The 16573-nt window shown below is 36.7% G+C and overlaps 1 protein-coding gene across 1 annotated transcript; it reads left to right on the forward strand.

Moving 5' to 3' along the window:
- Positions 1-9881: 9881 nt before the first annotated feature.
- On the forward strand, positions 9882-10604 carry LOC122052961 (60S ribosomal protein L12-like). The gene has a single exon (XM_042614742.1). It carries the CDS (start codon positions 9953-9955, stop codon positions 10451-10453), a length of 501 nt encoding a protein of 166 aa, XP_042470676.1. The 5' UTR covers positions 9882-9952; the 3' UTR covers positions 10454-10604.
- The last annotated feature ends 5969 nt before the right edge of the window (positions 10605-16573 follow it).

Raw genomic sequence — 16573 nt, forward strand, 5'->3', positions numbered from 1 at the left:
GAAGTCTTTAGAAAGATGGTGTCTGTAAATTTACAGTGGTTAAATGATGATTTTATTGGGTTGTCTTTATTGTGAATGAAGAATTTTACCAGTACTTTTCATCCACATATTCAGAATCAGTTACATAGTGTATAATAATGATCTTTTCCAATCATCATGTTCCAATTTCTTATGCATTCACTGGCTATATAGAGATATAAGGATTCTAGGATGCAACTCTGAGAACAGTGTTCGCCTATGGGACTGTTTGTTTCATAATCAAGATATTTTTCTTGGTTATTTGTTTGAGATTAATCACAACCTCTTATCTTGATCAATCTCTTAGGAAGTTTCGCTGTTGACTGAGTGATCTGTGATACTGCAATTTTTTCCAGCCTGACAGCATTAGAGTAATGGGGGATAAATCTCCTGTTAGGCGAACAATGAAGAATGCAGGTGTTCCTACAATGCCCCGAAGTGAGGGATTGCTGAAAGTATTAAAGCAGCATTTCGTGGACGTTAGTTTGCTTTAGAAATGTAGCTGGCTTTGCTAGTGGACTGTAATCTGTAAGAACAATCCTTTTTGACTTGGTGAACTAATCCCTAGCATCCTTTTGAGCATTACAGTCAACAGAGGAAGCTGTGAAGCTTGCCAATGAAATTGGCTTTCCAGTCATGATCAAGATACTCCACTGCAGTAACTTGGCATTATTTTCTGGTGTACATATAGATGAGACATGTTGATTTGTAATTCTCGTCACATTTCCTCTTCCTATCAAGAAACTTCATAAAAACTTGTGATGGTTCATATAGACGAGACATGTTTTATTATTTTAATACCTACATTTTTTTATTGCGTCATTGGTTATAGTTACTACCTCTGTTTCTTGTTTGGTGTTAGTGTTATAATATGCTGATTATGGACTTATGGCTGTAACTGCCAAGTGCATTGATCAAAAATAGTATTTCACATTTGAAAGTGATGTAACATCTAATTATGATGAACTTGAAGAAAGGATACACCTAAATGTCAATGTAGTTTTCTAGTGAAAGTTTAAGAAGTATTCCTTTTGGAATAGATGTAGGTAGGACAGTGTAGTCCAATCCACCTTCTGTCATCGTGATTCTCAAGTTCACTCTGTAAGTTTCTTAGCTTTTATATCATGATGCTGTTTGGTATAGAAGGCCTCGTAAAGAACTCATAGCATATGGTGATATTGATCCTTGGGCTCAGTTGCTCACTGTGTTATAATCTGCCAAGAATATTTGAAGAACTAAACCCTTTCATCTTCTTAAAAAATTTTGAATTCTTTGATGTGGTTTCATACGCTTTCTTTCTACTTTCTGGAAGGCAACTGCAGGTGGAGGAGGGCGTAGAATACGCCTAGTAAAGAACCAGAGGAGTTTGTGAAGTTACTACAGCTACTCTATATGCTTAATGTGACGAAATGAATTCTAGTTCCTATTCTTCTTCTTTCCAAAGGTCAAAAAAGTTTGTTTGGTGGAATAAAGTTATTGAATTTTAAATTGTCATGCCAGCAATAGTGGATCTATTTGTGGATCTATTTTCTGAAAGTTCGATGTTAACTGTTGATTTTTTTTTTTTTTTTTTTTTTTTTTTTGCAATTCACTACTTATTTTTGTAAAAGACTGGCTGATGCATGAAGCTTTCGTTAATATGAGATTTCAAGAAATGGTCGTACCACATTAGGTTTATTGTTGCTTTTATACAAACACTTATTTGGTATTTGAACTTTTTGGGCAAAAGGCGATAACACTCGCCCCCAACGTCTCCGCCGTACCTTGCCCAAGGTCATCACGAGGGAGGTTAATCACGGTAACCGGAAAAGCTAGTGCGCAGTAAGAAGAGGGACACGGGGATCAGGAATTTACGCCCTAACTATCTCACGATTCGAACCCACGATTTCATTGGGCAATCTTCTACGCACTAACCACTCCGGATAATCCCGTGGGACGGTATTTGAACTTTTGATCCCACACAATGTGGTTGCTTTAATGTATAAGGCTATGTTTGATTGAAGGGAGTCTAATTGAATGGAAGGGAGGTGAAGGTCGGAATGGAAGGGGGAGGGGGAGGGAGAGGAAAGATGGAAGCAAAAACTTGTCTAGTTGAGATATAGGAAAGAGAGGATGGAGCAGGATAGAAACAAAAACCAAATGGCAGATATATCCCTTACCCTTTTATTTAACCTAACACCTTGCTACTGCCACTCAACTCACAATCACTGGCACATCATTGGGCACCTTTGCTGTAAGGAGGAGCGCTCATGGTCACCTAAGGAGTCAAGGGTCAGATCACTCTCATGGACGATCTTGAGGCTGTTCTAAAGGAGATCATGATGAAGATTAGCTTTGTGATTAAAAAGGAGAAGATGAGGACAATAATCACAACCCGGTAGAGTTCTAACCGGTATCCCACAATGGAATCAAAGAATTAACAACACCATATTATTGAATTCAAGGAATTCCATGAACAATTTTTTGAGCAATAGAATGAGAAATCAGTGAGTTCTACCAAGCTGATCGGTGGTTTATGCTAAGTGCCTCAACCAGTATCTGTGGTTTATACTAAGTTAGCTGATGCCTCAACCATAAAAAAAATCCTAAACTAAACTCACTTATCTATATGACACAACTGAGGCCATGAGCAAATTCTAAAAACAGTTCTCTTTGGTAAAAGGCGCACATAATTCCCCATTATTTTCTTTTATGTTCACATAGACTATCGTTAATTAACCTCAAGTTGGAACCTTTTTTCTTATCATAATTTCATTTTTTGTTATGCTAGGGCAATTATTTCATAAAAAAAACGCTGTATTAATGCATTCTTAGTCACAAAGTTTACAGATTCATAATGGCAGTAGTAAAGTTACTGGGAAGAGGAAAATGAATAACAATTACCAAAAGGTGATGGATTACCAGTGGACTAATTACAGAAAGCCAGTATGATAATAGATTATGTTGTTCTTGTAAGGATAACTTAATTTTAGATATCTGTATATCTACTATGTTGAGCTTATAGCAGAAAGACAATCAGCTGTAAATTTCTACGTTGTTGTATAGGCTTGGCCTCGTTAATGGACCATCTTAATATCAAATATAGGAAATTTTGTAATGTTTGCTTATTTTCCAAATTATTTACTTGTTTTCTTTCCCAAAAAAAATCCTTGTATGGGTTACTCTAGGATCTGTAACTAATAATTTATATGATTAACAGCGTCTGATGGAATTCTTGTGACACTGTTCATTAACTACAGCAGTTGTCGTGAATATGTCTATGCCCTCAAATATCATTACGATATACTGTATTAAGAGTAGTAATTGTTTTAATATGATTTAAGCACGATATCGAAATGATATCGTAAGCTCAATTTAAATGATATGAAGATGATGATAACTTAATAACACCATATTTGAAATCCTTGATGTTAAATTTTGGATGATGTTAAATTTTAGATTTTTAGAATTGCTAAGATCCATCAGTCAGTTTTAGGAAAAATCAACTAATAGACCAAACAATCTTAGATTGACTAAATGATGTTGTAAGCTCAATATAAATGATATGAAGATATTAATCACTAAACCACATCACATTTGAGATCCTTAAGTTTCTCTTTTTTGAGGATGTTAAAGTTTCAATTTTAATAATTACTAAGGTCCATGAGCCGATTTTATGCAAAATTGATTGATGTTAATGCAAAATAGGTTGATGGATCAAAAGACCTAAAATTAACATAGGACCAGTTTTTATATATTTGGGTTGGTCTCCTAAATGTATTCATGCCCTTAAATATCATTACGATATATCATATTGAGAGTAGTGATTTTTTTAAATATGATTTGAGCACGAGAAATGATGTCGTAAACTCAATTTAAATGATATAAAGATGATAATTACTGAACCACACCATATTTGAGATCCTTAAGTCTCCCTCTTCCCGAGGATATTAAATTTTAGAATTGCTAAGGTCCATCAGTTGGTTTTGAGTAAAATTGACTGATGGATCAAATAATTTTGGATTGACATAAGACTAGTTCCTGTGTGTTCGAGTTGGTCTCCTAAATGTATCTATGTCATCAACATATATATTGTATTGAGAGTAATGATTTTTTGAACATGATTCTGGCATGAGAAATGATATCATAAGCTCAATTTAAATGATATGAAGATGATAATCACTGAACTACATATTTGAGATCCTTGAGCTTTCCTCTTGTTGAGGTTGTTAAATTTTATATTTTTAGAATTGCTAAGCTCCATTAGTCGATTTTGTATAAAATCGACTGATGAACCAAACGACCTTAGAGAGACCTGTAACCATTTCCTTTGTGTTCGGACGGATCTCCTAAATGTATCCATGCCCTCAAATATCATTGTGATATAATATATTGAGAGCAGTAAATTTTTTAACAAGATTCGGGCACAAGAAATGATGTCAGAAGCTCAATATGAATGGTATAATGATGATGATCACTGAAGAACACTATATTCGAGATCCTTGAGGTGCCATCTTTCTGAAGATATGAAATTTTGATTTTTTTTTTTTTTGAATTGCTAAGGTCTATTAGTTGGTTTTGGTTAAAATCGGCTGATGAACCAAATGATCTCGAATTGACATGGGCTCATATCCTATGTGTTCGAGCAAATGTCCTGAAGGAAACCTTTGTTAGGGTCGATTTGTAGGAGGGGGGTGAATAGCTCGTCGCGCTCATCGTAGCTTGCTTCTTGGTGATGATATGCAGCGGAATTTACAAGAAACAAAAATACAACGCTAACACAAGGATTTACTTGGTGTCCACCTCAAGAAGAGGCGACTAATCCAAGGATCTACACACACGAGCACTCTTCACTATGAAAACACTCCTTTACGGTAACTACCGAGAGCGGAGAAGCCTTACAACACTCTCAGTACAAGAAGAAAGAAAGGGAAGCAAAATGCAAGCAAGATCTTACAAGATTTACAGCATAAATCCTAACCCTAGCTTCTTCTTCTTGTGTTGAGCGCCTCTTGATCTTGGAAGGACAACAATCCTTGCTCCAAGAATGCTTCAAGAACTGGCGTGAGTCTTTGTGGAGAAATCGCTGTGATTGCGTGAAGATGAATCGAAGAGCTACTGAGGAAATCGCTCGCCAATAGATATAACTTGCGCAACGGTCGGATCTCAATCGATTGAATAGCTCTCAATCGATTGGGGAGGCTTTGGATCGATCGGTTGATCGATCCAGCCGCCTCTGTGCTCTCTGGAAATCGCCTGAATCGATTGCCCAATCGATTCAAGGCTTCTCGCGATTTTCCAGGCTCCCAATCGATCACCCGATCGATTGGGAGGAGTTCTATGCGACAGCGATTCTTTCCTAATCGATCAGTAGATCGAATGGGAGGAAGAGTTATCGTGGGACTCACCCAATCGATCAACCGATCGATTGGGCATGAGGCAATCGATCAGTTAATCGATTAGGCTCACTTGTGACTTGCTAAATCAAGTCTAAAGTCCCTAAAACCAACATCCGGTCAACCATGATCTGTTGGGGCATCATGCCTAGCATCTGGTCACCCTCGATCTACTAAGACTTCCTCATCAAGTGCCCGGTCAATCCTTTTGACCCACTTGGACTTTTTTCCTCGTGCCAAGTATCCGGTCAACCCTTTGACCTACTTGGCTTCTCAATACCTGGTGTCCGGTCAACCTTGACCCACCTGGATTTCCACGTGCCTGGATTCACTCACCAGGTCTTTCCATCTGTCTGGCTTCACTCACTATGACCTTCACCTAACTTCACTCACTAGGATTTTCATGCTGCCTAGCTTCACTCACTAGGTCTTTCACCTGGCTTCACTCATCAGGATATCCCAACTGTCGGGCTTCAGTCACTAGGACTTCTCCTCTGCCTAGCTTCACTCACTAGGTCTTTCACCTTGTTTCACTCACCAAGATTTTTCAACTGCCTGGCTTCACTCACCAGGACTTCCCAGTCAAGTATCCCGTCAGTTTTGACCTACTTGACTCTTCTTCACATCTAACTGGTTAACCTTGACCAGAGGAGAATTGTACCAACAATCTCCCCAAATGAACGATTGCACCTGCAATCTCCATGTATTGTTAGTCTTCATGTATTGTCAAACATCGAAACTCAAACATCAAGACTCAAGCTTGAATCTTCTCAAGCTTAGTCAACCAGGTCAACCTTGACCCAAGGGATATTGTACCAACAACCTTGCCCTCAAATATCATTGTGATACAATGTATTGATAGCTAGTAATTTTTTGAACACGATTCAGGCACGAGAAATGTTAGAAGCTCAATATGATTGATACGACGATGATAATCACTGAAAAATACCATATTTAAGATCCTTGAGCTGCTCTCTTTCCTTGAGGTGCCATTATCCATTTTTCAAACATTTTGGTTGCATTCAAAACATTCTTATTACACATACCAACCCACACAATTGATATCTCTATATAAAAGACATATGAATATAGAAACAAAACATATACAACATAATCATGCCCTCAAACATCATTGGCCGATATCATAAATGTGTGTCATTCATCACAATGATGTTTTTTACATCTATAGTTTTGTGTGTCAAATACATACAAAAATTGAGCACTAACACAAAAAGAACGTACTAATACATGTATTAATTTGTTGGAGACAATCTACACGATCTTTCTGAAGATGTCATTTCACAACTGTACTCGTCTCATAAAATCTTAACAGGAATTCAATTCCAACATAAATCAAGCTAAAGTATTTTCCTAATAAAAGAATAAGATAATTTTATAACATATCTAATATCAATTTATAAAGATACACTACAATATTTCAACAATGACAATCATCCAATAAAATTGCATCTGTTATACTATAAAGAGCAAAAATTTACAATTGTCATACTATAAAATTACAACAAGAATAATTTTAATCAGTATGTATCAAATCAATTAGATTATTATGGATATAATAGATCCACTCAATGCAGATGGAGAAACCCCAAATGACCTTTGCTCCAAAGGTGATAACACGATCGTTTTTGTCGATGTTAACGTAAATTTTAGAATTTTCTACAGTATAACAATACAACAATCCAGCTTTGTAGAATTCAATCACATAATATACCTTTTGTAAAATTAAGTTAAACTAAGTTGGTGAGCTAAGCAAAACAACACGATGGGATACTGGGATCCATACACATATAAGGGGTAAATTAAAAAAAAAAAAATTAAAAATTAGAAGCTAGAAAGTTAGTATAGAAGGTACAAACTTTCAAAGGTTAATATATTAGATATTAAGTCAACAAACAATAACCACCATTCTCTTTACGATCATCCTAATAATAATCCATTCAATACAATATAAAATAAATAAAACCATTACAACAATTGACAAGCATCTATTGTTGTCAAATTATCAACTTTATGACCAAAAATCTGAACATGTACAACCCAAATTGAGACAAATTTAGTTTTCAAATATGACTTATAGGTCATGGTTTGCTAAAAGTTTCCTTTTTTTGAAAGAACTGTATTCTAAATCAAAGCAAATAAACTAAGAACCACCCTATGTTTTGGATAAGATAGAACGATCCTTGTTATCACATGCTCATTATATATAATATTGCCTCCGTCGGAAAAATAGATTCCGACGCATATTCTAGCGACAGATTAATATTCGTCAGTAATCTGTCGGTAAGGCCCATTACCGACGGAATACCGATGGATAATTCCGTCGGTATTGCTGGATATTTTTGTAGTGATAAGGGTTACGATGATAATTGTATCTAAGACATTGTGATTGCACATAAGGATGAGTATTCAGTTAAAATCGAACTAAACCAATAATTTTTTTTTAACCCAACCAAACCAAACCGATTTTCGATTAAAAAAATAGAATAAACCGAATTGAATTTTCAATAAAATCGAACAAACCAAACCGAACAAATCAATTTTTTTTTTAAATTTGATTTGGCTTAATAAAAATTTAGTTCGGTCGAAAAATGTAGGGTCTAAAAATTTGATTCGATTTAAAATTTTGGTCTATTCGATTTAACCAAATAAGAAATTTTAAAAATGAGGCACTTGGAGAGGGATAAAATTTTATCCCTGTTGCAATGGATCATGCCACGTCACGTTTCTATAAAATTTCTGGTCTGGGGTCCGGACTAGGTCGACACTTTTGCAATGGATCCGCCAACGTACTCTTTTGCAGCACCTTGTTTCTTGGACGCACCGAGCCCATCGAATCTCTCCCGTGTCATCATTCTTGCTAGTTGCGTCTTTCGCTCGACTTATTGTGCTCCTAAGTTCCTGCACACTTAGACACAAGGGTTAAAACACAACATGACCTAACTTGACTTGGTTGATCATATCAAAACTACCACATAATATTTACAATTACTTCATGCTTGGCTCCTAATTAGCACCAACAACATTTAACCTTTTTCTTAAAGTGTCCTTGAGAAATATGTTGGGAGTTTAGTGGATTAAATTATATTATAAAGCTTTTAAGTATGGATTAAAATATGTTCACAAAGGGAAAAGACTTCATGAAATGATGTATCATTCTTCTAAGCATAGTATAGTGCATTCTGAGACTACCAAATTTTCATGACAACTAACAAATTAGTTAGGGTTCCATTTATCATGTCCTACTAATTTTAACATATGACCTTTGGACATCAAATATTGAACCTATGAGCCATAAAATTACAACCAGATGCAACGTAAAAGTAATTAAGAAATGAAACTGCTTTAAACCTCAAAAGATTTCATTCTAAACCTTAAGGCAAAAGTCAAATTTTAGCCATGGATAAAGAAGCCGAACAAGGAGAGTAAAGAAAGTAGAACATGGGGAGCAAAAAAAAAAGAGTGCCACCTGCTGGCACCACTTGACGAGCACGTGGATACACAGAATCCACTATTGTGTCTTCATAGCATCCACAATGACATCAAATATTTCCTCTAAATATTTATGGGGCCCACTTCCATATCATCAATCAAATATCTCACTTATCAAATATCTCAAAACTTATAATAAAATATTCCCTCAACCAAATATTTATGGGCCCCACCTACCAAATATTTTTATCTCTCAATCACAACTTGTGGGGCCCACTTTCCTACCACCCACAATGAAATCACCGGGCACAACTTTGTGCCCGGTGATTTCTATTCTCTTTTCAAATATCCCCCACAATGGGGGATATTTGAGAGAGGGGAATATTTGGAAAAATATCCCTTCCAAATATCCCCGGAGATGCTCTCACAATTAACTTAAGAATGTCGATCTTCTTCTTGGAATTGATCGCTGGTCCTCTGTCGATCACTTGACGATGTAGGAGGCATTTGTGGCACTCTGCACAAGGGTAGAGAACTCCACGGTCTACTACCCAAACATTGCTGCCATCGCCCTCCCTACACTGCCGCCGTCTGTCTCACAACCTACTCCATGGGCAAGAGGCAGCACTAGGGTTTCGATCGCGCCCCTCAAATCCTGTCGATTTGATTCAGTCGTCGGTCCTGAAAGCCCCAACCTCGGCGGCCTCCGCTAATTCTGTAAATCTCAAATCAAAGCTCGTTGGAGGACCGAGGAAGTCGACCAAAGCGAAGAAATCACAAGCGAAAAGGTGAGGAAGATCGAGGGAGAGAACAATCGCGAAAGAGAGGAAAGAGAGAAGTAGTTTTAATTCATGGGGAAAATGTAAGAGTCACATACTTAATTTGATAATTATCAAAGTTGATTTGGATAATTGGCAAACTTATTTACATGATTCGATAATTGGGCCGGTAATACTGCAAGTGTTGACGTCAATCTGACGTCTGAACCGGTTTGAAAACATGAACCGGCAAGGGTGACCCTTCAAATACTCGCCCTTGCGGCGATTCGTCTTCCAAAACCCTAGCACCAATTCCCACTTCATCCGCCTCGGTCCGCTGCCGCCGTCGCGATGCCGCCCAAACTCGATCCGACCCAGGTCGTCGACGTCTTCGTGCGCGTCACTGGTGGTGAGGTCGGTGCAGCCAGCTCTCTTGCGCCAAAGATCGGCCCTCTGGGTCTCTCCCCGAAGAAGGTCGGAGAGGACATCGCCAAGGAGACGGCCAAAGACTGGAAGGGCCTTCGAGTCACCGTCAAGCTCACTGTCCAGAACCGCCAGGCCAAGGTCTCCGTCGTTCCCTCCGCCGCCGCCCTCGTCATCAAGGCCCTCAAGGAACCCGAGCGAGACCGCAAGAAGACCAAGAACATCAAGCACAACGGAAACATCTCTTTGGACGATGTCATTGAGATCGCAAGGGTGATGCGCTCCAGATCCATGGCAAAGGACCTCTCTGGCACTATCAAGGAGATTCTCGGAACTTGCGTCTCCGTAGGCTGCACGGTCGACGGCAAGGATCCCAAGGACCTTCAGCAGGAGATATCGGATGGTGAGGCAGAGGTTCCTCTTGAGTGATTTTAGCTTAATTTTGCGTTTAGATCATTTTGCTTTAAATCACTTACTTTGCTCTTTAGCTAAGGTAGTTTTGTTGGATTTGATCTTAGTTACATTTGAAATCAAAACTTTTATTCATCAGCAAAAAATAATGTGCTTCATTTTTGTAGTTTCTATTTATGTTTGAAGGTGCACTTAAAAATGTCTTGTCTTCGATCTGCTTTTGTTGAAGATATGCTACTGCGTCCATGCTTTTCTAAATGATAAATGAACCAGTGTCTTTGTGCTCCATTTGATGAAATATTTCTGTTACTAAATATTATATAGTAAGTTTAAAAGCCTTTTGTTTTGGCGGCCTTGAGATTTTAGCTTGGTTCCCATTCATATTTTTTGATTAATGATAGTGTTAGACTAAGGTTGTCCGATCATGCATGTTGTGTATACTTGATAGCTCTAGTTCTTAGTTTTTATTAATTTATGAACTGTTTCTACTTCTTTTAATGAGTTATGTTAGAGAAGGATGAAGTGAATTGATCACTGCTAGTTCTATTACTCCCAATGATGAAAGTTGCCTTTTGTGAATTAGTCGCAATTATTACTTTCCTCTTAACTCTAAGATTGGAGAAATTCTTATCTCTTCTCCTACGAAGTACCAAACACCCTTTTTTTTCAACACTCACTTGATTCATTGATGTTGCCCTGAATCTGCACCAACATATCTTTTCAACCTTTTGCTTCAGCTTGCAACAAATTCATACAATCTACAGAAATTTGAGCTCATAATTATTTTTCCTTTTGTCAAGCACCCCATTTTACAAGAAATGCTGCCCTTGCTTCAATTCCATCGTGTTGGGAAATGTTATTTCTCGAGTAATTAGGTTCTATCAGTTCCATTTATCACTTATTTTTTGTCGGTATGACTCCGCTGTACCACTTACCCTTGGGCATACATTATTTCTTTCAACATATCAATCAGGGTTTTTATTTTTATTCCACTGTTGAAAATTTGATTTTTGTGGGTCGGTTCTTTGCTTGGTGTTTACTAGCTAGCCTCAATCCATGGTGCGTATGAGAGGGAGTTCAGTTCAGAAGGATCTTCAGACAACTGCAACCACACCTTAAAGCCTAAACACTAACTGCCACTCCATTTAGGGTGTCCTCGGGGAATCTTAGACAACCTGTGCAGTCGTTAGGAAGGGTGATCCCATGGAGTCTGCTTTGTTGGTAAGTGTAGCATAGCATCTCCTCAATGAGTCTTGGAAATTTTCTGCAGTCTATGGAGGCTTGAGGAGCTTAGCACTGGTAATTACCACTATTGTTGCCATTGCTCGCAACCAGCTAGTATGGGATTCACTGCTGCAGTGGTAAAGTGTCTTCTCTGCCTCCATTACGAACGTCTTTATGGTTGAGCCTCATCGTAATGTTGGAGTCGCCTAGTGGAAGGAGTTCACAAATGAAGATGTCACCGAGTAAGTGAAAGAGAACTAGAAAAGGGCTTAGTCCTCATCCCCTTGTCCTCTCCATCCTATTTAGGAAGCTCTTTATGGTATTTTTTTTGTTTGCCCCGGGCTATGGTGCAGTGGTTAGGATGCTAAGTTGTCTCTGAAACATCCACTGTTCAATTCTTAATTATGATGTATTTGTAGAAAGTTTTTCTCTAAATGAAACTTGTAACTAAGGGATGTTTGGTTTTGGGGCCGTCCACCGCTAATGTTTCCTGATTTATCCTAGTAATCGGTGGAAAATTTTTATAGGGCCGAGCCAGTTACCTTAGGTTCGATATTATTTAGCTTGGTTAATCATCATTTTGAGGGCATATTTGTAGAGATTTTTTCTCCAAATGAGACTTGCAACTAAGGGATGTTGGATTTTTAGGCTGTTTGCCACAAGTGTTTTTTGATTTATTCTGATGATTGGTGCGAAACTTCCGTGGAATCGTGCTGGTCACTTTATGCTCGATATTACTTAGTCTGGTTAATCATTTTTTTCAAATAAGGATGTTGGGCTTCTGGATCGTCCGCCGCAAGTGTTTCTCGATTTATTTTGTTTGTCGATGGGAAATTTTCATAGGATTGGATTGATCACCATAGGCTTGACGTTATCTAACTTGGTTAATTATTTTTTTTTCAAATGAGATTTGCAATTTAGGAGTACTAAACTTTTGGGTTATTCGTTATAAATATTTTTTGATTTATCCTCAATAAAAAAATCTTTATAAGATAATACCAATCACTCCATATTCATGTTATTCAGCTTGATTATTTTTCGTTTTTTTAATGGTAAATTTTTGTGATTGAGTATCACTGGTGATACTATGTTCAATACATAGTTACTAGAATCCTCAATGATTGCTCCTGTCACCCTGTCTGTACTTGTACGCTTCTGTCACCCTATCTGTACTTGTACGTTGCGCTCTTGTCACCCTTCATGTTATCTGTCTGTACTTGTACGCTTCTGTCACCCTATCTGTACTTGTACATTGCGCTCTTGTCACCCTTCATGTTATCCACTGTCATCCGGATATCCATCATCGGTCATTATTCCAATGGATTCTGTATCACCAGTGATCATCTCCGGAAGATTGTCCACCTACAAAGCTTCGACGAGTGCACAAAATTTTTCCAGATGGATGAAGTGCAACAACAAAAGGAACGCTCTATTATTATGCTCAGCAAATAGAGTGATAGTCATCAGGATAAATTGAGAAATGTTCACAGTAGATAATTTAGGAGTTCAGTATCCTTTAGTTGCGTGTCTTATTTGGAGAAATTTTTTTTTTTACAAATTTGATGTTACCCAGTCTGGTTAATTAATTTTTTTCATTCATTGCTTGGAGCCTTGGACAAAAGGAACAAGGCAGCCCCTTTAGTGGAGACATCCCCAGAAGAAAGCCTACCAACGTGCAAGCAGAAGACCTTTGTCGGCCAGCGAGAGTGAAGGAGATACGGGTGGCCCTTGATGGCATAGGGAGTAATAAATAATTAATCAGATTGAGTAATGTCGAGCGTAGGGTGATCGGTTAGGTCTCAAGGAAGTTTCTCATCGGCCACCAGGATAAATCGGGAAACGCACTTGGCGACCAGTCAGAAGCTCAGCATCATTTGATTATACTCTCCATTTGGAGGAAAATTTTTTGTAAATACGTCATAGTTGGGGTTCGAATCGTGAGTGCTTAGGAGATAACCTGAATATCTTATCACGACATCATGACCCCGGGGACGACATAGGGAGTGATAAAGCATTGGATTTGGATGGTTATAGGGCAAAAATCTTCAAATCATCATAGGATACCATAGGGCTGGATTTTATTGTTACAGTGGAGGAATTTTTTCCACTTGTATGGTTTGCTAAAATAATGGAACTATTCGGTGATATCTTTAATACCAAAGTCGGGCCATGCTTCGGGAGTTGCATATTATCGGTTTATCTCATGTTGTAATATATTCTATAAGGTAATAGCAAAGGTATTGGCCAGGTGACTAGCTATGGTATTGGGGTATCTACTTGATTTGGCATAGGCTGCTTTCGGGCAGGATGGTTTATTGTGGACAAAATTACTTTAACCCAAGAATTACTCTGAAAGTATACATGCAAAAGAGTATCATCAAGATGTATGATTAAGGTGGATCTAAAGAAATGATTAATCAGGTTGGATAATGTCGAGTTTGGGGTGACCGGTTCGGTCCCACAGAAATTTTCCACCAGCCATCAGGGTAAATCGGAAAGGGCTTGCAGCGGATAGTACAGGAGCCCAGCATTTTTTAGTTGCGTGCCCCATTTAGAGGAAAAATTTATGCAAATTCGTCATAGCGGGAGCTCGAACCGCGAGTACCTGGATGACAACCTGAATGTCCTGCCACTGCACCGTAGCCCTGGGGGCAAGGTGGATCTAAAGAAGACCTTTGATATGGTGGACTAGGATTTCCTTATGGTGGCTCTCGTTGGGTTTGGTTTTTCTCAAAAATATCGAAGATGGATTAAGTATTTCTATATCTCTAAATGGTGGCATCCATGATTTTTTTCAATGGTTTACGTGACCTAAGGCAAGAAGATCCTCTATCCTCTATACTCTTCGATTTGTGTATTGAGGTTCTTTCGAGAAGATTACGAGAACCTAAGTTGATTTTCGGTCACTGTGGTCACCTTCCTTAATTTTTTTATTATTTTTTCCTAAAGTTTCATGGTATGACTCATTAGTTTTATACTCTTATAGTTTGCATAATTTTGTATGTCTTTCTTGTTATTATATAAGGGAACTAAAATATTTATTCTCTATTGATCAGACATTTTTTCATTTTCAATATCATGTTAAATAGTTTTGTAAACTATTCAATGTCTTGTTTCCTTAGACATTTCTATATCTCTATCGAAATATCATCTGGTCCAACAATTTTTTCATTGTGTATCCCATTTAAAGTTTGTTCTACTTCTGGAATTTGAACTCCATGATAAAAATTTAAATTTCTATACTCATTTAACCTACTTAAATAACTTAAGTTAAGTTGATCACCTAAACATTAATTAAAAAGTTGATGAAAATATTTCTTCCATCGCTCTTTTATTTTTTCCTCGTTTACTAGTATTATAATACATTCAGCTTTAATATATTTTATTTGGATAAGATCTATTATTTTTCTTCTCTCACTTTAGTTATTATATAAACATCTCTTTCTCCTTTTTTATCCAATTTTTGATATAATTATTCAAAAATTTTATTCTTTGCTTCATTATTACTCTCTTAGTTTTTTTTTGCTATTATATATTTTTTTTTATTTTTTCCGTTTTTAAAAATATATAATTCCTTATAAGATATTCGTTTTTTCTTCACTTTCTCTTGTACTTTCTTATTTCACCACTAAGATTCTTTACTTAATGGTGCATGTCCCTTAGACTCATCGAGTACACTTTTAGCTATTATTTTTAACTTTGATATTATTTTATTTTATATTTTATTAGAATCACTATATATTTCACCAAATACTTGTAGTCTTACCTTTTGCTTAAATATATTTGTTTTCCATCCTTTAACTTTCACCACTTAATTCTATGAGTTGTATATATTTTCTTTTTATTGATATTATACTTGAGACGTATATCCAACACTACTAACCTAGGTTGGATAGTTAAATTTTCTCCAGGGATGACCTTGTAATATTTATAATTCTTTCTATCTTTTTTCCTAATTATAAAAAAGTCAATTTATTATTTTCACTTTTGAACGTGACTAAGTATTATTCTCTTTTTTTTTAAAAAAAATATATTAGCTAATATAAGTTCATATGCTATCACAAAATCTAATATAATTTTCCTTTCCTCATTTCTTGTTCTAAATCAATAACCCTCATGTACTCTCTCATATTTTTTTAGTTTTCACTCCGACATGCTCATTTAGATCATATCCTATTAAAATCATTTCATTTGAGAAATGTTTTGTTATATTTCATTCAAGTCGTCCCAAAACCTCGATTTGATAGTTTCATCTAATCCTACTTACGGTACATATACGTTAATTATGTTCATAGTTTCTTTCGTCACTATTATCTTGAGGATTATAATTCTATCTCCTTTTCAAACTATTCCTACAATTTCATTTTTTAACGAACTATCTACAATAATACCCATTCCATTTTTTGCTTTATTCTTTTCTGTGTACCATAATTTAAAACTTGAATTCTCTATTAGTTTTGCCTTCTCGTCTACCCATTTTATCTCTAGTATATACAAAATACTAATTTTCTCCTAATCATCATATCTTCTACTTCAATTGATTTACTAGTAAAGGTTTCTATGTTCCATGTTCCAAATATTAGATTATTAGTTTTCCTATCATATTTGTTCTTATCCAACCTATGCTGTAAGAATTTTTGCATATTTAATACTACATTTAAGTTCTCATGGAGATGTAGCGGTTCTTGTCGATACATTACAGTTAGACCTTGTAACGCGAACTCTTGCATATTTAGCACTACACCTGAGTTCTAAAGATGTAGCGGTCCTTGTCGAGACATTTCTGTCGGATCTTGCAACGTGTTCTTTCCGGGAAATAACTTAGCATTAACACAATAGTTCACTGAATCTATTCATTAAATATTTGTCATAGTTTTAACGCTGGCTGACAACTTAACGCAACCCCCTCCTTTA

The sequence above is a fragment of the Zingiber officinale genome, chromosome 3A (genome assembly GCF_018446385.1).
Source record: "Zingiber officinale cultivar Zhangliang chromosome 3A, Zo_v1.1, whole genome shotgun sequence".
Taxonomy (NCBI): domain Eukaryota; kingdom Viridiplantae; phylum Streptophyta; class Magnoliopsida; order Zingiberales; family Zingiberaceae; genus Zingiber; species Zingiber officinale.